Source organism: Musca vetustissima, unplaced genomic scaffold (genome assembly GCF_032173495.1).
Source record: "Musca vetustissima isolate MV318-11 ecotype Yass unplaced genomic scaffold, APGP_CSIRO_Mvet_v1 utg4278, whole genome shotgun sequence".
NCBI classification, from domain to species: Eukaryota; Metazoa; Arthropoda; class Insecta; order Diptera; family Muscidae; genus Musca; species Musca vetustissima.
Window position 1 is genome coordinate 167,645 of NW_026882057.1, and position 22,362 is coordinate 190,006.

Genomic DNA, 22,362 nt, shown 5'->3' on the forward strand with positions numbered 1-22,362 from the left:
CCACAAATATGCCTGCAGAACATTATGGGATTTAGAATAAATATAAGAGGTCGTAAACCCGTAGGACAGTTCTGAGACATTTGCGTGGCAAATGAATAGAAGAAACTGAAAGTGACCGGAAGTATAATTTTAAATGTATGACTCTGGGAGAGTGGTGGACTGTATGATAGAATCTTGCTCGCGTAAAGGGTTTAAATTTGTAGTGTTGGCGGTTTATTTGGGATACCATTTGTATTTTGTTTTTGCAAAATAGTCAGGCTGAATCTCAGTTTGTTGTTTTTATAAAAAACAACTATTTATTAGTGGGGAATGTATGGCATTGTTTGCCGAGGGGTAAGGCAGGGAAGACTATAGTTTCGGATCACGCCACTGATCCTCATCAGTTCCCTTAGTTTTTTGTTGGGATATTCTCCCCAGAAGCTATTGCTTCTATACAAAAAACCTTTCATACCCAAATGTCTCTTGTAACAAAGCGAAGTACTTAGCTGACCAACGACATAAACTGCATGAGAATTTCGCTGGAGCCTCACTTCGAGGTTAACAAGGCATTTACAAACAATACCACACCTTTCCCACTGTTGTGTGTTGTCACATCGACAAATGCACACAACGAAATGCACACAACCGACTTTGTCTACAACTTGGTGTTGGCGGTTTATTTGGGATACCATTTGCATTTTGTTTTTGCAAAATAGTCAGGCTGAATCCCAGTTTGTTGTTTTTATAAAAAACAACTATTTATTAGTGGGGAATGTATGGCATTGTTTGCCGAGGGGCAACAAACCATCAGTTCCCTTAGTTTTTTGTTGGGATATTCTCCCCAGAAGCTATTGCTTCTATACAAAAAAATGTCTCTTGTAACAAAGCGAAGTACTTAGCTGACCAACGACATAAACTGCATGAGAATTTCGCTGGAGCCTCACTTCGAGGTTAACAAGGCATTTACAAACAATACCACACCTTTCCCACTGTTGTGTGTTGTCACATCGCGACAAATGCACACAACGACTTTGTTGGTGTTGCTAGTATACAGCAACAAACCAAACAGTTCAACCGTGCCTGCGTCTACAACTTCAGTAGTGTTGGCGGTTTATTTGTTTTTTTTTTTTTTTTTTTGCAAAAACAAAATACAAATGGTATCCCAAATAAACCGCCAACACTACTGAAGTTGTAGACGCAGGCACGGTTGAACTGTTTGGTTTGTTGCTGTATACTAGCAACACCAACAAAGTCGTTGTGTGCATTTGTCGCGATGTGACAACACACAACAGTGGGAAAGGTGTGGTATTGTTTGTAAATGCCTTGTTAACCTCGAAGTGAGGCTCCAGCGAAATTCTCATGCAGTTTATGTCGTTGGTCAGCTAAGTACTTCGCTTTGTTACAAGAGACATTTGGGTATGAAAGGTTTTTTGTATAGAAGCAATAGCTTCTGGGGAGAATATCCCAACAAAAAACTAAGGGAACTGATGAGGATCAGTGGCGTGATCCGAAACTATAGTCTTCCCTGCCTTACCCCTCGGCAAACAATGCCATACATTCCCCACTAATAAATAGTTGTTTTTTATAAAAACAACAAACTGAGATTCAGCCTGACTATTTTGCAAAAACAAAAAAAAAAAAGTTTAAATTTGTATTAAAAAAGTAACACTAGCCAATTGGGACGATGTCCCGGAATGTAGATCGTAGAATATACATTTGCGTAGCATGTATATAGGAAAAAGTGTAGGCGATGTAATGTTTATTTTTTCCGTGAGAAAACTAACCTAGCACAATTATTTTAGTTACTATCGACACCTATGGATAAAAGGGAGTATGGATAGAAGGGAGCATAATTTGCTCAAAGTCGCCCAAATGTTACCCTAAAGAGAAGGACGTAAGTGCACCAAGTAATATATCGACAGGACGGGATGATGCAGGTAGGTGATGCATTTGTCGTGGACAAATAATGCAAGACTTATTGGGAGATGATGGAGATTGCCTAGAAGAATTAAGCGATGTTCGATTAAAAGGAGGGGTTCGATTCGTGCCAGGATTCATGAAATGTGGACGAACTTTTTTGCTACTTGGCTGATTGACGTTATCAATGCCACGAATGTCACGTAGACAGGTAAGAGTTTGGATACGTTCTGTAAGAAACTTATCCAAATCGTCCCAGGAAGACAAAGCGTTGTTCCCAAAGTGTGACGCAATTTTGTGATAGCCTCTGAAGACATCTGTTCTGTCAAATAATTGAGACATTTATCGAACATTGTTTCTACCTTGTCCCATAACCTTTGGACTTCAGCTCCCTGTAGTTCTAAAATATAGACATCGAGCTCTTCGTCCCGTGGGGAACTGAATTTGGCGTCAAATTTAACCAAAGCATCAGTAGCTCGGATGAATAAATCTAGAGGGGTGACTGGCATTTTGAAATAGAGAAGTTAATTTCAGAAAAATATGGGGAAGTAAGAGTTTTCGTTGAAAATTGGCACGTGATGTCAACAATTGTAAATGAAAATCTACAAATAAATGAAGATTTTCAAAAGAAATTAGAAAATAGCACGTGATGCTGTAAATCAAATGTTGAAAATACACTGAATTTATAAAAAGTCGTGAACTTTTATCTATATTGTATCGTGGATACAACAAAAATGTGGTTTATCGTGATTAAAACCAGCAAAAATTTAGAAACTTTAAGAAAAATGTTTTAAATTTCTCTAAAATTTCTCTCAGTGTATTAATTTTTCGCAAATTTATTGCAGTGTATCGTATAATATACGTCAACAATGGCAAAGTATCGAAGATAACAATTGCCAAGAAAAATTATTTAGAAATAAATATGTAATTTTTTTTATAAATATAATATGTAATATTATTTATATGAAATTAATATATTTGTTAAATATTGTCAAATGTAGGGTGCACTATGTCAAAAACACAATTTAAAGTTATTTTTAGTTGATATCCGAAGGATTCAACTCGAAAAATATCAGAAAACGGCACACAAATATTTTTATAAATATTCATCAAATTTATTCGGACGTGTGAACACCTCTAAGGAAACTGATCATATGTTTCCAATAATGTGTCACATGTGATAGTGACGGGTGGCAACAATCAACAGAGATGACAATCACTCTCTCATGTGATGTTGTTATTGTTTTTCTGTTTCTTCGTTGTTTGTCAAACAAGAAGAAGAATAAATGAAAAGCACAACAATAAAAATGAAATATATAAAAATTATGTGGAACACGAAAATGAATAAAATAGATGAGAGAATAAATACAAAAAATATCTCTGTGTTTGTTTTGATTTTGTTGTTGTAAACAAATGTGTGGGGATGACACTTGATGTTGTTTTTTAGCAATGTAATTTACCGACGGCAACGGACGGACATTTATGCGCATGTGTTATTGCTCGTTGTAAACGACCGACGGCTTTGTTTATTGATTTATTATTTATCACAATACAAATCTCACCGTATGACACTTTTTTATTTCGAAAAAATAAATTAAACAGTGTACCATGGATATAATAATAAAAGGTAACAGCAAGTGTTGTTGTACAAAAAAACGATACAACAACCACATGGAAATTTGTTGTTGTAAGTTCTACTAGTGTCAACTCATTTGACAGAAAAGTGTAAACAAAAAACAAACAAATTATCATCAAATTATTTTTATTTTGAAAATGGAATATTTTCGAATCCTCTAAATAAAAATTGAAAAACATGAATGAAAATCTATCAAATTTATATTTCTATCGCTTCCACATCTTTCCTTTAATTGAGCCATTGTCATATATATGTGTAACACATATGACAATGCTGGGAATAGCGAGTAATTCCTTCAAGAAAGATTTGCTTCCTCAAACTTTCCCAGCAGGCAGATTGAGTAAATTGAATACGGGAGCACATTAATAAAGAACAATTTCAAATTGTATGCGTTCCCAATTTTCCTGTTGGGTGATTTTTAAAAACATAATTTGTCAAATTCATATTGACACTAGTATTACGTTGGAATCAAATCAGCTGGGATTTGCTGTTACCTTTTATAATTGTACCATGACAGTGTACATACCTGTGTTGTTCGAATTTTATGTTTTAAAATAAATACAATTATTGAATTGTGGTGATCGTGGATCTTTGTAGTTGTTGTTCTCGACGATGTCGATATTTTCCTTCGTGAAAGGAGGAGACGGTTAGTTTTTGTCAAAAACAATCCGGCTCGATTGGACCAATATTTGCGACGACGTTGTCGTTTTAGGTTTTCCTTGTAAAGGTTGATTGTAGAATCCGACTCGAACGGAGCAATGTTTGCGTTGTTGCAAAATATGAAAATAAAGAAATAACACAATTGTTTAGATTTTTTTCCAAACGTAGATTTAGATTTGCTACATGTAGGGGTTGATGCTTTTTGGTCGTGAACCAAAGAACGAGTGTAATTAAAAGCTAAGATATCACAAAGCGGCGCTTTGACATAGTTACTCGTTAGATTTTGCTACTACTTTTTGTCTTTAGTACGAAATACTCAAAGACGTATATAAAGGTAGTGAACAAGATATAACGATGGATTAGAATTTACTTTAATTCAAATAAAATTATATTTCAAATTAAACACTTACCCTTTAATATTTTAACTTACAAAGGTTGTGAAAGGTCCCGAGAATTCCCGGGTAGCCGGGAATAAAAATTTTGAATGCCCGATTTCCCGGGAATTAAAAAAATTCGAGAATTCCCAAACCCTAATTCGGGCACTTATGATATATATATTTGTATGCTGCAGCTAGGTTTTAACAGAGTTATGCGCTACCTATATTCCAGAAGACGGTACGATCATATTTCCCCCTATGTATATCGCTTTCTCGGTTGTTCATTTCACGATTTTGTCAATTACAGAATATTGGTGTTATTTTACAAAGTGTTTAAACAACAATCACCTTTGTTTCTAACAAATTACTTTACTTTTAGTCATTCGGTTCGATTAAATCAACTAATCATACCAAGAATTGGCCCCCATATGAATGAATCGTTTACTGTTAGAGTAACTCGTTTATTTAATATACTTCCAAGTAATTTAAAGCTTTTCTGTTTTTCCTATAACTTATTCAGGAAAAAACTTCTTCAACATTATTACGAAAACTTGATCTGATTTTTTATACATATTTTAAATCCTTTATATGATTTTGCCTTACTTGATTTACATAAAATGATTATCATTTTAAAGATACGTAATAGCACTACTAGTATTCAATGTATTGTATTTATCAATTTTTATTTAATAATTTATATTTGAGTAGCCATGATGTCACGAACAAATCTCAATACAAATCTCACCGTATGACACTTTTTTATTTCGAAAAAATAAATTAAACAGTGTACCATGGATATAATAATAAAAGGTAACAGCAAGTGTTGTTGTACAAAAAAACGATACAACAACCACATGGAAATTTGTTGTTGTAAGTTCTACTAGTGTCAACTCATTTGACAGAAAAATGTAAACAAAAAACAAACAAATTATCATCAAATTATTTTTATTTTGAAAATGGAATATTTTCGAATCCTCTAAATAAAAATTGAAAAACATGAATGAAAATCTATCAAATTTATATTTCTATCGCTTCCACATCTTTCCTTTAATTGAGCCATTGTCATATATATGTGTAACACATATGACAATGCTGGGAATAGCGAGTAATTCCTTCAAGAAAGATTTGCTTCCTCAAACTTTCCCAGCAGGCAGATTGAGTAAATTGAATACGGGAGCACATTAATAAAGAACAATTTCAAATTGTATGCGTTCCCAATTTTCCTGTTGGGTGATTTTTAAAAACATAATTTGTCAAATTCATATTGACACTAGTATTACGTTGGAATCAAATCAGCTGGGATTTGCTGTTACCTTTTATAATTGTACCATGACAGTGTACATACCTGTGTTGTTCGAATTTTATGTTTTAAAATAAATACAATTATTGAATTGTGGTGATCGTGGATCTTTGTAGTTGTTGTTCTCGACGATGTCGATATTTTCCTTCGTGAAAGGAGGAGACGGTTAGTTTTTGTCAAAAACAATCCGGCTCGATTGGACCAATATTTGCGACGACGTTGTCGTTTTAGGTTTTCCTTGTAAAGGTTGATTGTAGAATCCGACTCGAACGGAGCAATGTTTGCGTTGTTGCAAAATATGAAAATAAAGAAATAACACAATTGTTTAGATTTTTTTCCAAACGTAGATTTAGATTTGCTACATGTAGGGGTTGATGCTTTTTGGTCGTGAACCAAAGAACGAGTGTAATTAAAAGCTAAGATATCACAAAGCGGCGCTTTGACATAGTTACTCGTTAGATTTTGCTACTACTTTTTGTCTTTAGTACGAAATACTCAAAGACGTATATAAAGGTAGTGAACAAGATATAACGATGGATTAGAATTTACTTTAATTCAAATAAAATTATATTTCAAATTAAACACTTACCCTTTAATATTTTAACTTACAAAGGTTGTGAAAGGTCCCGAGAATTCCCGGGTAGCCGGGAATAAAAATTTTGAATGCCCGATTTCCCGGGAATTAAAAAAATTCGAGAATTCCCAAACCCTAATTCGGGCACTTATGATATATATATTTGTATGCTGCAGCTAGGTTTTAACAGAGTTATGCGCTACCTATATTCCAGAAGACGGTACGATCATATTTCCCCCTATGTATATCGCTTTCTCGGTTGTTCATTTCACGATTTTGTCAATTACAGAATATTGGTGTTATTTTACAAAGTGTTTAAACAACAATCACCTTTGTTTCTAACAAATTACTTTACTTTTAGTCATTCGGTTCGATTAAATCAACTAATCATACCAAGAATTGGCCCCCATATGAATGAATCGTTTACTGTTAGAGTAACTCGTTTATTTAATATACTTCCAAGTAATTTAAAGCTTTTCTGTTTTTCCTATAACTTATTCAGGAAAAAACTTCTTCAACATTATTACGAAAACTTGATCTGATTTTTTATACATATTTTAAATCCTTTATATGATTTTGCCTTACTTGATTTACATAAAATGATTATCATTTTAAAGATACGTAATAGCACTACTAGTATTCAATGTATTGTATTTATCAATTTTTATTTAATAATTTATATTTGAGTAGCCATGATGTCACGAAGTTTTTAAAATTACATTCATAATTACATTCAAAATGTTTTAAAAGTAATTACATTTGTAATTACATAATTTATTTATAATAACTTGTTTAAATACTGTTTATGATATTTGAGTAGTCATGATGTAATGCAGATTTAAACATGTTTAAAATATCTAACATATTATATATATAAGAATTTGTTTTAGAGTAGCTATGATTTAAGGTGGATTCTTTGTAATTACATATAATTTGGCCATTATATTGTAATTTGGCTTCAATTACAAAGTAAATAAAGATGAAATTAAATAAATCTGTACAATCGATTGGACCAATATTTGCGACGACGTTGTCGTTTTAGGTTTTCCTTGTAAAGGTTGATTGTAGAATCCGACTCGAACGGAGCAATGTTTGCGTTGTTGCAAAATATGAAAATAAAGAAATAACACAATTGTTTAGATTTTTTTCCAAACGTAGATTTAGATTTGCTACATGTAGGGGTTGATGCTTTTTGGTCGTGAACCAAAGAACGAGTGTAATTAAAAGCTAAGATATCACAAAGCGGCGCTTTGACATAGTTACTCGTTAGATTTTGCTACTACTTTTTGTCTTTAGTACGAAATACTCAAAGACGTATATAAAGGTAGTGAACAAGATATAACGATGGATTAGAATTTACTTTAATTCAAATAAAATTATATTTCAAATTAAACACTTACCCTTTAATATTTTAACTTACAAAGGTTGTGAAAGGTCCCGAGAATTCCCGGGTAGCCGGGAATAAAAATTTTGAATGCCCGATTTCCCGGGAATTAAAAAAATTCGAGAATTCCCAAACCCTAATTCGGGCACTTATGATATATATATTTGTATGCTGCAGCTAGGTTTTAACAGAGTTATGCGCTACCTATATTCCAGAAGACGGTACGATCATATTTCCCCCTATGTATATCGCTTTCTCGGTTGTTCATTTCACGATTTTGTCAATTACAGAATATTGGTGTTATTTTACAAAGTGTTTAAACAACAATCACCTTTGTTTCTAACAAATTACTTTACTTTTAGTCATTCGGTTCGATTAAATCAACTAATCATACCAAGAATTGGCCCCCATATGAATGAATCGTTTACTGTTAGAGTAACTCGTTTATTTAATATACTTCCAAGTAATTTAAAGCTTTTCTGTTTTTCCTATAACTTATTCAGGAAAAAACTTCTTCAACATTATTACGAAAACTTGATCTGATTTTTTATACATATTTTAAATCCTTTATATGATTTTGCCTTACTTGATTTACATAAAATGATTATCATTTTAAAGATACGTAATAGCTCTACTAGTATTCAATGTATTGTATTTATCAATTTTTATTTAATAATTTATATTTGAGTAGCCATGATGTCACGAAGTTTTTAAAATTACATTCATAATTACATTCAAAATGTTTTAAAAGTAATTACATTTGTAATTACATAATTTATTTATAATAACTTGTTTAAATACTGTTTATGATATTTGAGTAGTCATGATGTAATGCAGATTTAAACATGTTTAAAATATCTAACATATTATATATATAAGAATTTGTTTTAGAGTAGCTATGATTTAAGGTGGATTCTTTGTAATTACATATAATTTGGCCATTATATTGTAATTTGGCTTCAATTACAAAGTAAATAAAGATGAAATTAAACAAATCTGTACAAATAAAAGAGAACGTGATTGACTGACTTAACGATTAATCAACACCCAGACGAAACGGCTGAAGATAAAATCTTTACATATGCACTGGGGGTCACTCTTGGTCCAAACGTGTCAGATAAAGCTGGGTTTTTGGAAAGTCGTGCTAGAACGATACGAAAAGTACTAAATGTGGTGCATTTGTATTTGGCGAACCGATATAGATAGAACTCCTAGCTATGGAGTGTAGAATAGATGTAGCATAGGGTTTTTTGGACATTCGAACGACAAGTATCCGAAAAGTACTAAATCTAGAAAAGTAAATCTAGTAAAAGGGAAACATTTCAAAATCACTCTCAGAGTACAAAATAATTTGAAAAGTTCGGGAACGGAAATCTAGTAAGATGGCAAGTTAATAATTCAAAATCAACATAACAGCCAATCAGAAGTAGGCATCCTGTTTACAAAGAGAACGCCATTTTGTTTTCTGCTCTCTTAAATTTGAGTCAATATTTTACCAGTATTGTGGGTTGAGGAACGGTTTTCGAGTAAAAAGTTGCAAAACATGTAAAATGAGTAGATTCTTTTAGGTTCTGGAACGGAACTAATGCAAATAAAAATTCTTAAAAGTGTGCTAGTTGCTTTATTATAATTTTTTTGATATAAAAAGTGTTTAAAATGCAAAACCTAGCACTAAACGTGCTAATTTGTCAGCTCTGAATATTGGTCCCAAAACAATAAAAATTTAAAATTTTTCATTGATAAATAGAGGGTAGCAATTATCAGTGACCGAGGGCTTTTTCAATTGGAATGTGTATTTCGACGTTTAATAATATTACAATTTTTATTATTTTTTTCAGGAATTCTATACGATTTGTTTCAAGAAGAGGGAAGTCAACCGTGGTGTCTAACAATACACTTTTCAAAATTTCCAGAAGATACATTGGTAAAATTTGACACAAAGTAAGCACTTCATTGTTTATATTGTTACGTTCTTTGATTTTACTTAATCCCGTGTATACGGTGTTTTATTTCCCAATACAGTTCGTACTAAATAAAACGCGGGTTCTTTCTGATTACGAATATTACAATGATTTTATTGACACAACTATACTTTGCACTTTACTTTACTTGGCGGTTTCAATTCGCGATCTGATTCACAACTGACTCACTGCCTTTCCATTTCCCCTATTTATATGAGCCTTGCCTGTCGCTACAGAAGTTTCTAGACGATCTGGTAACACCTAGATTACGAACAATCTACCAATGCAGCAAACACATACAAACTTACATTGAGTGAACAATAACAACAACACATATACAGGCGAGGGAGTAACAAAGAAAGAGGAATTAAGCGATCATCAATGATGACGTTTAACAAGAATTGTACGTCAACAACAAAATAGACAATGAAAGAGGAAATGGAAGGATGTAGAAAAATCTATACAGTAGTTGTTGTTGTGAAGTTATTCGAATAAACTGCGCAGTAGAAATTTACGTTACAATTCAAATTCTTAAATTAACGGAATTCATCTGAATTAACTTAAATCTAAAGTTATATTCGTAACATTGCCCCCCGCTTAAGCCTGTTCGTCCCGAATAGGCACAGTTCCCGTTCCGTAGGGGGTCAGCCGCTCCAAATGTACAACTTTCATCTTCGACCTGGGACTGTCGCTCCTCTGGATGCGATATACGACGTCATTAATTTTCGTGACAATCTTGTAGGGTCCTTCCCAGTGCGTTTGCAATTTGGGGCATAGTCCTTTTTTTCGTTGTGCATTGAACAATAGTACCACTTGCCCTTCTTGAAACCCATCGGTATTTGCCCCTCGATGGCGAACTGCATCGTGGATTTTACTAAAAGAGTTTTGACTGTCTTCATCTTGGTTCACATCGTCGTTTGGGGTAGCACCGAATATCAAATCGCCAGGTAGCTTTAATTCATTTCCGAACAGAACTTTGGCTGGGGTCCGGGATGTGGAATCATGAATGGCCGATCTATAAGCCAGTAAAAACTTTGGAATATGCTCATCCCAGTCTCGTTGCCCACTGTCCACCACTTTCCGTAGATGTTCTTCCAGGGTGCGATTGAATCTTTCCACCATGCCATCTGATTGTGGATGTAGGGGCGTCGTTCTGGTTTTCTTGATTCCGTAGGAGTCACACATTTCCTTGAAGATTGCTGATTCAAAATTCCTACCTTGATCGGAATGAACCTCAGATGGAACACCATAGCGACAAATCCAATTTTTGCTGAACACATCCACAATTGTCCTGACTTCTTGATTTGGGATAGCATAAACCTCTGGCCATTTACTGAAGTAATCCATGACCACTAAGACATACCGGTTCCCAGAGTCGCTTATTGGGAACGGTCCAGCTACATCCATTGCTATATTTCCAAAGGGGCTCCTGAGTTATACTACTGCATGTAGCCTCGACTCTTCCGTGTTGGACCTTTAGCTCTTATGCACCTTTCACAATTGGCGATCCAGTCGGCAATGGATTTTTGACAGCCGACCAAGTAGAATCTCTGCTTTACCTTTTCAGCGGTTTTTGCTATGCCAAGATGTCCCCCACTTGGCTCATCGTGAAACCCCGACAAGACATCTCTTATTTTGGAGTCTGGGACGACGATGAAGTTCCGGTGGGATTTACCTCCTCACTTTTCCATTTGCGATATAAGCAACCATCTATTATAAGTAGACTGTCCCACTGGGCACAATAGGATTTTAAAAGAGGGCTTTCGGAGGTAATTTCTTTGCGACTAGGTCGCTTGCCCGTTTCTATGGCCGAAATTACTTTGCCCAGAATGGGATCTCTTCGTTGTTCCGTCGACCAATCTTCACCCGACTCAAACTGCAATAGTCGGACATCAACGATATTCTCTTTATTCTCAGCCTTTGAGCAATGCCTGCATTCTACCTTGCATGGCCGACGAGACAGGGCATCAGCATTACCGTGTTTTCCGCTTTTTCTGTGCTCGATTCTGTTTAACGGTGACTCATTGGTGGACTGTTGAGCCACTCTTCTACCATCTTTCGTTGGAGGTGGTGACGATGACCTGGATCGTTTGCGCTTAGCTCTGCATTCGCGCGCAATATGACCTGCTTTATCGCAGTTGTAGCATCTAACCCTGGGCTTAGTCATCCCTACTAACTTTGTTTCTTCTATTACCCGCCTCATGGCGTCCTCGATCAAGTTAACTAGAGATTTGGGTTCGCAACATTCGGTCTCCAGTTGGCGAATCTTGTGGGTCTCGGGCTTAACAATTATTCTTGCCATCTCTTGGGCAAGGGCAAACGACACAGTTTCGGCAAATGACGCTTTTGGTGACGCATATGTTGCACACTTAATCTCAGGATCACGTATGCCATTCACAAAGGTTTCGATTTCCATACGGTCCACCAATGGGTGATTCTCTCCTGGATACGTCATTAGCACCAAACGTTCCACCTCAGCTGCAAAGTCTTGTAACGTCTCGTTTGCCCTCTGTACTCTTCCCCTTAATTCCATAAGGTAGATGTTTTGTTTATGTTCGCCACCGTACTTACGTTCCAGTGCAGCAATAACATCTTCATAGTTGTTTCTAGAAGCGACAGGATAACTCTGCATAACATCAGCAGCACTGCCCTTCAATGCCAGAAGTAGTGCAACCGCTTTGTCGCTGTCGTTCCACGAATTTCTAGAAGCCACTGTCTCGAACTGTAACTTGAAAACATTGAATGTGTTATCAGGAACTCGCACCGGACCACCCTTAATTTCCAGTTCTGACATTTTCTTCTCCAGATTCGTAACCCTGTGGTCGTGGACCAGAAATTTCTCATCCACAGACAGAATCTTCTCGTCAACCGACTGCACTTTCTTATCCAACTCTGTAATTTGGACCTCCACGGTTTCCACTCTCCTTCCATTCTCGATTTTCTCGTTCATTATTCTCGAATTTTCATCTAACTTTCTGGAATTCTCTTCGAACATTCGTCTCGTGTTTTCTACTAACTTTCTGGAATTTTCCTCAAACATTTTAGCCAGCATGTCTCTGAAATCGTCAACCCTGGCAGCTACTGAAGAGACTTCCCCACCGTTGGATTCGCCCACAGGCGAGGGAGTAACAAAGAAAGAGGAATTAAGCGATCATCAATGATGACGTTTAACAAGAATTGTACGTCAACAACAAAATAGACAATGAAAGAGGAAATGGAAGGATGTAGAAAAATCTATACAGTAGTTGTTGTTGTGAAGTTATTCGAATAAGCTGCACAGTAGAAATTTACGTTACAATTCAAATTCTTAAATTAACGGAATTCATCTGAATTAACTTAAATCTAAAGTTATATTCGTAACAATATATTCTTTAGCTATGTCTTTTTCCCTAAAATAACGAGTGTCCTAAAATATTTCATATTCAGTGGGCTTTGTCGATCCGTTTCCCATTTAGAATGACCCCCAAATATTTAATTTTTTTGATATGATTATAATTTTATGTAACGTGGGCTCTTCATACTGTCCTATTTTTGTCTTGTCGGGATTCCCGTTAAGGCCCTTTGGCCACGCGCACTTAGAAATGATGTTTAACGTCGTTTCGGCCTTTCTACATAGTGATTTTGGATTTCTTTCTCTCAGAAGTATTGTAATTTCGTCTGCAAAACTGACGGGTTTAAATCCCTCAATGTCCTTAAGAAACTGTGTTCCTGCTGGTTATGTCCTGTAGGCCACAGTTGGCTGCTCCAGGCTATGATTGCATGGTCAACTCGAAAGGGCTCTAAGGATAAGTGTTTCAGTGCCGACATTGTTCAAGTTCCAAATAATGACATGTACTTCAAGGACAACATATGGGACAGAATCATGAACGTGCATGAAATATGCGGAGGTCTCATGCAGAAATTGAAAGAAGAACCCGAAAAACAAGAGGTAGCAGAGCTAGTGGAACAGCAGCAGCAGCATTTTTCTGTGAACCTGCGGGAACAAGTTCAGCAATTACAATAAAGAATACAGCTGATTATGCAGTTACAGTAAGTAAAGCATTCCCTCATCGAGAAGAGTAATTCAATCCAATAATGAAAGGAAAAATGCAGTGCTGTCATAGTTTCGGAGAAAGATTATAAAGCTTTCTGGTGCCATGGAAGTAGATAATGCTGGATTCTAGATATGCTCTGGAGAATGTTAAGTCTAGGTGGAAGAAACAATTCGATGACATAAAGAGGCTGGAGTGTACGCAAACCTTATATACGCGTTAAGTACTGCTAAGCTTGGTGATAAACAGTCCGTCTCTTTTTGTAATAAAGCTGGAAAGATGTTGTCTGACCCTACCGCATTGAATGGGGAGAATCTTTTCAACCGTACCGTACCACGTACCATTAACTCGTCAATTTTAGGGTTCTCCAATCCTTTCTCCCTTATTATCGTTGCATCATCAGTTCTCAATGTGCTCGGTGGGAATTGAGCTTCCATTAGAAGTCTTATTGTTTCTTGAGTTTTTAATCCTATCATCTAGCATTATTTAGTTTTGAGTATGATTTTTTGATAGAAACGTTCAAATATACGGGCACAGTAAACAAATACAAATTTGTAAAACGTGAAGTAAATTGGTACTTCGGTTTACAAACATTTCCCTTTCGCGATTTAAATATTTGATCCATTCACACAAAAGTTTTGGAGGTTTAAATTTTAGGCATTACAAACAAATCTTAAAAGTATGATGTTTATTATATTGAACAAAATCGTTGATATATGGTTTCATTTCATTCATTAAATATAAACTCTATATATATAAAAATTACATGTATGTTCGTGATCGCTAAACACAAAAAAAAAAAAACTACTGCACAAATTTTGACCAAATTGTATGTACATGCTCTATGGGGCGTGAGGAGTGTTTCTGTTTAGTTTGATGAGACAGATGTCGCAATATTTAGTTTTTTTGTGGTTTTTCACCATAATTCAAGAACTACTGCACCGATTTTGACCAAACATTACGAATATGTTCTATGGGGCGTGAGTAGTGTTTTTGTATTTAATTTCAAGTACTTCCGGCAGATGGCGCGATAGATAGCTACTTTGTGTTTTGCCCGATTAGAGATTGGGTGCTTAATCGGCGTGTGCCGACGTTAAGTATTCCGAAACCGACTCATACATATCCTGTTTTCGTGAAAAGCCCGTGGGAGTCAAACGAAAAAATAATAAAATATAAAACGAAAAAAAAATAATTAAAAAAAAATAAAATAATAATATGAAATATATTTTCATTGAATTCGTTAATTTTTACCAACCCCATATTGATGCAATTCTGATAAGGCAAAACAACGTTTGCCGGGTCTGCTAGTTAAATATAAATAAAAAATTTAAGTTTACACTAATTACTTAGAAACAAACATTACGTTACAAACATTAATTTATAATATCTATATAACCACGATAAATCAAATGATACCAAAATAACACAAATCAGTGTACCGTTTTGAAAATTATCAGCCTTATTCTGGATATTTGCTAGGGAGATATCGCGCATGTAAAAAAATTCGCAAAAATGCGAGATGCGGATTCGAGTTTTCGAAAATGGTGGTTGAAAATATGATTCGTTTTTCCATATTGTAATTTAAGTTGTAATGTGTGTTGCCACATTGTAATTTATGTTGCAATGTGTGTTGTCCCATTGTAATTTAATTGAGTAATATTTTTCAATATTTTATTTATTGATTTTTTTTTATTAAAAATTTTTACTTTTTATTGTTATTTAAACTTTATAACAATACAAACACAAAAACACAACGAATAATAGGAAGAAATCTGTTATTGAATTAAATTATTCGCAGTTTATTATTTCACTACATAATTGTGTGCCTTTTTATTTAATTTCCATATTTTATCTCCCCAAATTCTTAAAGTGGCCACTTATGTTATGTTTTGCTCCTACTCCTTTATTTTTTCCTTCAAATCATGCAAAAGATAATTTTGGAAAAAAAATATTTTTTGTAGTTTTTTTTTTCTTTCATTATTATATTTAATAATTTAAATTCCATAATTTTTCCATAATTTTTAAAACTTTTTTCTTGTGAGACAGAGAGACAGATCCTCACCCAAAATGTCTGTATTTCGCCTCAAAAATATTTGGTTCAGCATGCATCGTTATCAATAGGATTTCCAATGGCATTTTATATTTGCATATATATATATATATATATATATAAAGAGAGGAAAAATGAAAGAAAATTTTGTACTCGCGTTTTGTATTGCTTTTGTTTTTGTTTCGCTTTCGCACCAAAACTTCATTCAGAATAAGGCGAAAGCGAGAATGCGAAAAAATTCACAGGAAATGTAGTTCAGAATAAGTCGAAGGGGACGAGCGAGTAAATTCACGTGGAATTGACATCCAGAATAAGGCTGTATATCAAAAACAATATAAAGAGAAAAAATGCTTCCTGTTTGAAAAAATAATGGCATCATACTTAGACCTTTGAAAAAAAAAATGTTTAAATTTCATCAATGTTTATTTTATAATTTTAGTTTTTTTTTTTTAATTTTAACTAATAGCTAAATATGTACATTAAGTTTGATAAAAGTATTTTATTACTGTTTTAATGGACGAAGTCAATATGTTCAAAACTGGGCCCAGGGGTGCAGCATTGAACTAGGGGCATTATTGAACGGCATTGTTTTTGCAGTGATTATAAGAACTTTTTCTGTAGGAAATATATATGAAAGAAAATACATTAATTATGATTGAAATGATAGTTGGAATGCAAAAAATTGTTTAACGAAGGAAAACGATCACCGAATTCTCCCTGCGCCCTTACAAAAAAAAAAAGAATAAATAAATAAACGATTAGAATAGCTCTGGGAAAACATGGTCACTCATGTACATTTTGTCGTCAACTGAAAACCCTAGCCAAAGTGGTTTTCGCAGATAGAGAACAAGATTGTCATGTACAATAAAGTGGTAGCGGATGAATGAATGAATATCGAATTCGAGTTTTCGAAAATGGTGGTTGAAAATAAGATTCGTTTTTCCATATTGTAATTTAAGTTGCAATGTGTGTTGCCATGTTGTAATTTAAGTTGCAATGATTTTGATTTTTTATTAAAAATTGTTACTTTTTATTGTTATTTAGACTTTATAACAATACAAATGTCAAATATCAAGAATCCGCTGTATAAATGCTTTGTAATTAAAAAAAATATATTGAAGTTTGAAAATATGGCAAACCTACAATATGGTATGTGAAACAGCTGTTCATTGTTTTGATGCAATTTGGTGCAACAACTACAATAGATTACAAATATAAGAACATTTTTTATGATGGCAAAAACACAACGAATAATAGGAAGAAATCTGCTATTGAATTAAATTATTCACAGTTTATTATTTCACTACATAATTGTGTGCCTTTTTATTTAATTTCCATATTTTATCTCCCCAAATTCTTAAAGTGGCCACTTATGTTATGATTTGCTCCTACTCCTTTATTTTTTCCTTCAAATCATGCAAACGATAATTTTGGAAAAAAATATTTTTTGTAGTTTTTTTTCTTTCATTATTTTATTTAATTTTTTACGGCTCATCAGGCAAATATCGTTTTTCCATAATTTTTAAAACTTTTTTCTTGTGAGACAGAGAGACAGATCCTCACCCAAAATGTCTGTATTTCGCCTCAAAAATATTTGGTTCAGCATGCATCGTTATCAATAGGATTTCCAATGGCATTTTATTTGTTGTTTCGCTTTCGAACTTCATTCAGAATAAGGCGAAAGCGAGAATGCGAAAAAATTCACAGGAAATGTAGTTCAGAATAAGTCGAAGGGGAAGAGCGAGTAAATTCACGTGGAATTGACATCCAGAATAAGGCTGTATATCAAAAACAATATAAAGAGAAAAATTGCTTCCTGTTTGAAAACATAATGTCATCATACTTAACCTTTGAAAAAAATTTAAATTTCATCAATGTTTATTTTATAATTTTAGTTTTTTTTTAAATTTTAACTAATAGCTAAATATGTACATTAAGTTTGATACAAGTATTTTATTACTGTTTTAATGGACGAAGTCAATATGTTCAAAACTGGGCCCAGGGGTGCAGCATTGAATTAGGGGCATTATTGAACGGCATTGTTTTTGCAGTGATTATAAGAACTTTTTCTGTAAGAAATATATATGAAAGAAAATACATTAGTTATGATTGAAATGATAGTTGGAATGCAAAAAAATTGTTTAACGAAGGAAAACGATTACCGAATTCTCCCTGCTTACTTACTTACTTAGCTGGCTTGTTACAGAACGGTTGTTCCATAAGCCGAGCTTAAAAAAGATTTCCAAGCGCGTCGATCTTGTGCGCAAATCCACCAATTTGGAAGACCACGTTCCAAGATGTTGTTTTATACTTGGTCTTTCCATCTGATTCGTGGCCTTCCCCTTCTACGGGAACCATCAGTAGGCTCATTTTTATATGCCTTTTGAGCTGGGGCATCTTCATTCATCCGCACAACATGGCCTAGCCACCGTAGTCGCTGCAGCTCAATACGACTGACTATGTCGATGTCCGCGTATAAATTGTAGAGCTCATGGTTCATTCGACGCCGATATTCACCGTCGACGCAGATCGGCCCGTAGATCTTTCGGAGAATTTTTCTCTCAAACACCCCAAGCGCTGCCTCATCTGCTTGCGCAAGTACCCATGCTTCTGATCCATATAATAGCACGGGTAGTATCAGCGTCCTGTAAAGTGTGAGTTTGGTCTGGCGAGAGGTGGTCTTGTTTCTAAACTGCTAACTTAGACCATAGTAGCATCTGTTGGCCATCACAATCCTTCTCCGAATTTCAAAACTGATATTCGTTTTATTTATGGCGGTACCAAGGTATATAAATTCTTTAACTACCTCGAAGCTGTAGTTCTCAAGTTCCACAGTTGGTCCGAGTCTACTGGACGTCTTGCGCGTTGATACCATCAGCTTGGTCTTCTCGCCGTTTACTGCCAGACCCACTTTGGCAGACTCCTTTTCAATTTGTTCAAAGGTGGCTGTTACCGCTCGCAATGTTCGACCCATTATATCGATGTCATCGGCGTAGGAGAGTAACTGATGTTGTTTGGTGTACAGAGTGCCATTTCTGTTCACCTTTGCGTCTCGTATGACCTTTTCCAGTAGGATGTTAAAAAGATCACACGACAAACTGTCACCTTGTCTGAATCCTCGTTCGGTATTGAAGGGCTCCGATAGGTCCTTTCCTACTTTAACGGCTGACCTTGTGCCACTTAAAGTTATCCTGCATAGCCATATTAATTTTGCAGGAATGCCGAACGCAGACATGGCTTTAAACACCTCTGAACGGATAGGGCTGTCGAATGCGGCTTTATAGTCGACAAATAGGTGGTATGTGTCGATGTGTTTTTCGTGGGTCTTTTCCAGGATTTGGCGCAGAGTGAAAATCTGGTCAATGGTGGATTTGCCAGGTCTGAAGCCGCATTGGTATGGTCCGATGATATCATTGACCATTGGCTTCAATCGTTCACACAGCACACTAGATAGCACTTTATATGCGATGGGAAGGAGACTTATTCCTCTATAGTTGGCACATATCGTCTTGTCTCCTTTTTTGTGCACGGGACACAGGATGCTGAGGTTCCAATCATTGGGCATGCATTCATCTAGCCAAATTGTGTTAATCAGCTGGTGCATGGTCCTGACCAGCAGCTGGCCACCAGTCTTGAATAGTTCGGCTGGTAACCCATCGGCTCCTGCTGCTTTGTTGTTCTTGAGCCGATTAATTGCTTTTATGACCTCATCTTGGCTAGGTGGTATACACTCTATACCATCATCTCTTATTGGTTCTGGGGTATCTTCTTCATCGCCACTATTTGATACTAGTAGCTTTTCGAAGTGCTCCTTCCAGATCCTCAACACGGTGTCTGTATCTGTCACCAGGTTTCCTTCTTCATCTCTACAGGAGGATGTGCCTGCACCAAAGCCTTCGGTTTGGTGTTTTACTCGTTGGTAAAATTTCCGGACTTCATTCTGACTCCTGTACATCTCGATTTGCTCACGCTCACGTTTTTCTTGTTCTTTCTTCTTTTTTCTGAAAACACGTTTCTCCTCTCTCCTTTTCTCCCGATAATTCTCCATCACGTTACGTGTTGCTACTGTCTGCAGGGTTGCCCTATACGCTGCGTTTTTCACATCAGTAGCATTACGACATTCCTGATCGTACCATGGGTTTCTTGGTGGTGGTTTTTGGTACCCAATTGTTCTTTTTGCTGCAGTTTGTAGGGAGTGGGCAATTCTTTGCCATTGTGCTTCTATGCTATTATCGGGACAAGAAGTGCTTTCTTCAAGCAGATGGGTAAGTTGAGCGGAGTAGGCCTCGGCTACCTGTTGTGTTTGCAGCTTTTCGACGTCGAGTTTCCGTGTTGTATTAGATCGCACCTTTGCTGCAACATTAAGACGGGTGCGTACCTTGGCTGCCACAAGGTAATGGTCCGAATCGATATTCGCTCCTCGGATCGATCGGACGTCTAAAACACTGGATGAATGCCTTCCGTCTATCACAACATGATCAATTTGATTTCTCGTTACTTGATCAGGAGAAATCCAGGTGGCCTTGTGTATATCGAGATGCTTGAATCTGGTGCTGCTAACTACCATGTTTTTTGCTGCCGCGAAGTCAATCAACCTCATGCCGTTGTCGGATGTTTCTTCATGAAGGCTGAATTTTCCGACGGTGGGGCCAAAGATATTTTCCCTTCCGATTTTTGCATTAAAATCTCCTAGCAGAATTTTAATGTCATGGCCAGGGCAACGGTCATATGCTGTTTCTAGGCGCTCGTAAAATATGTCTTTGGTCTGTTCATCTTTTTCTTCGGTCGGAGCATGGGCGCAAATTAGACTGATGTAAAAGAACTTCGCTTTTATACGGATTATAGCAATTCGCTCATCTACTGGAGTGAATCTGGAGACAAGGTCTTTTATTCTCCTGTTAACCATAAATCCGCAGCCAAATTCATGTCTCGTTTCATGGCAGCTATAATACAGGGCGTAATCGTCTGATTTACTTACGCCTGTCCCTTTCCATCGCATTTCCTGTAAGGCAATAATATCGGCTTTGTACTTCTTGAGTATATCCGCCAAAGCGAACACTGCCCCTGTTCTGTACAACGTGCGCACATTCCAAGTGCAGATTCGCAGATCGTGGTCCTTTATACGTTTACGGGGGTCGTCAACATTAGGGGGGTTTGGTTTTCTTTTTCTTTGCTTTTTCATAGTAGGTTGGGTTTTCCGAGGGTGGGCAACTAACCCGACGCCTCAACCCATTTTTTTATAGTTCTTATTGGTGAACTCGCGGCACATGTTAGCTCACTATTTCATCGGGTGATGAGAATAGCTCCCCAGGTGGCACCGCGGGGAGGTCAGTGTCCACAATTGAGATGAAAGAGGGACCAAGATAAGCCTGGGCTTCGCCATGTTAAAGCCAATCAGAGCCGTTGCTTGGTATCTATCATCCCCTACGCCACCCATTCTCCCTGCGCCCTTACAAAAAAAGAATAAATAAAAGATTACAATGGCTCTGGGAAAACATGGTCACGCATGTACATTATGTCGACAACTGAAAACGCTAGCTAAAGCGGTTTTCGCAGATAGAGAACAAGATTGTCATGTACAAAAAAGTGGTAGCGGGTCGGAAAAATTTTAAACCGAGATTTTATGAGCGCTGTTCAAAGGTGCCCCCTATCCCCTATTATACAATTTAATACAATAACTTTCGGAAAATATTGGAGTTACCCTTTTTTTCACATAAAAACTGGCATAACCAGATTTTCAAATAAATCGTGGGATTCTATAAATATAAAATAATCTTGAAATATATGGGCAATATTGCCAATTTTTTAACATAGCTGAAGCGGAGGTTCACCCCTTTATAAATTATATGAAAAAAGTGAATAGTTTTGAGTTAATTGATCTGTCGTTGCAAAATGTTCATGATATTGATCTCCAAACTTTATTTTGGTGGAAGCTGTGTCTACTTTAATGTAAAAAATGTGTAAAAACACGTTGAGGCGAACCAATTTTTTTATGTTCTCTATCGATTTGTGACTAAGCCACTCATTTCACTGTCTTCTTGTCAAAGTAAAACTAGAAGCCAACAAAATGGGGACTTCGCCCCTTATGTATAATTTTTTAAAATTTTAACTGCATCTACCTTTAAATGAATTTTACTTCTAGCTTTAATACGCATACAGGAATTTCTAAAAATCGATTACAAGATTATTGTAGTCGCGAATCTGAGTAATTTATATATTTTGTGTATGTAGTATGCACAGCTTCAGAGTAATACTCATCCGAAGGTGAAAATTTTGTCCGATCAAATTTCTAAAAAAACCTATTTTTCGTGTCAAATTTGTAGATCTGTCAACTGAATGATACGGGTACCCGCGATCAGTAAGGTTTTTTACGTTTTGGATGACATAAAATCTTCTTCGTGAAAATCCATCTACTAGAACGGCGGGAACTGGCCTTCCAAAAACAGGAAATTTGGCAAAAAATGGTTTTGAAAATATCGCGGGTTTATTTACG

General features: G+C 35.8%; 1 protein-coding gene across 1 annotated transcript in view; it reads left to right on the forward strand.

Annotated features, from left to right (window-relative positions):
* The window catches only part of LOC133328208 (autophagy protein 5), a 54,430-nt gene that overhangs the window by 21,179 nt on the left and 10,889 nt on the right, over positions 1 to 22,362 (forward strand). The window contains exon 3 of the mRNA XM_061536759.1: positions 9,666 to 9,768. Within this exon, the coding sequence (XP_061392743.1) occupies positions 9,666 to 9,768 (103 nt within the window). The remainder of the gene's footprint in view (positions 1 to 9,665; positions 9,769 to 22,362) is intronic.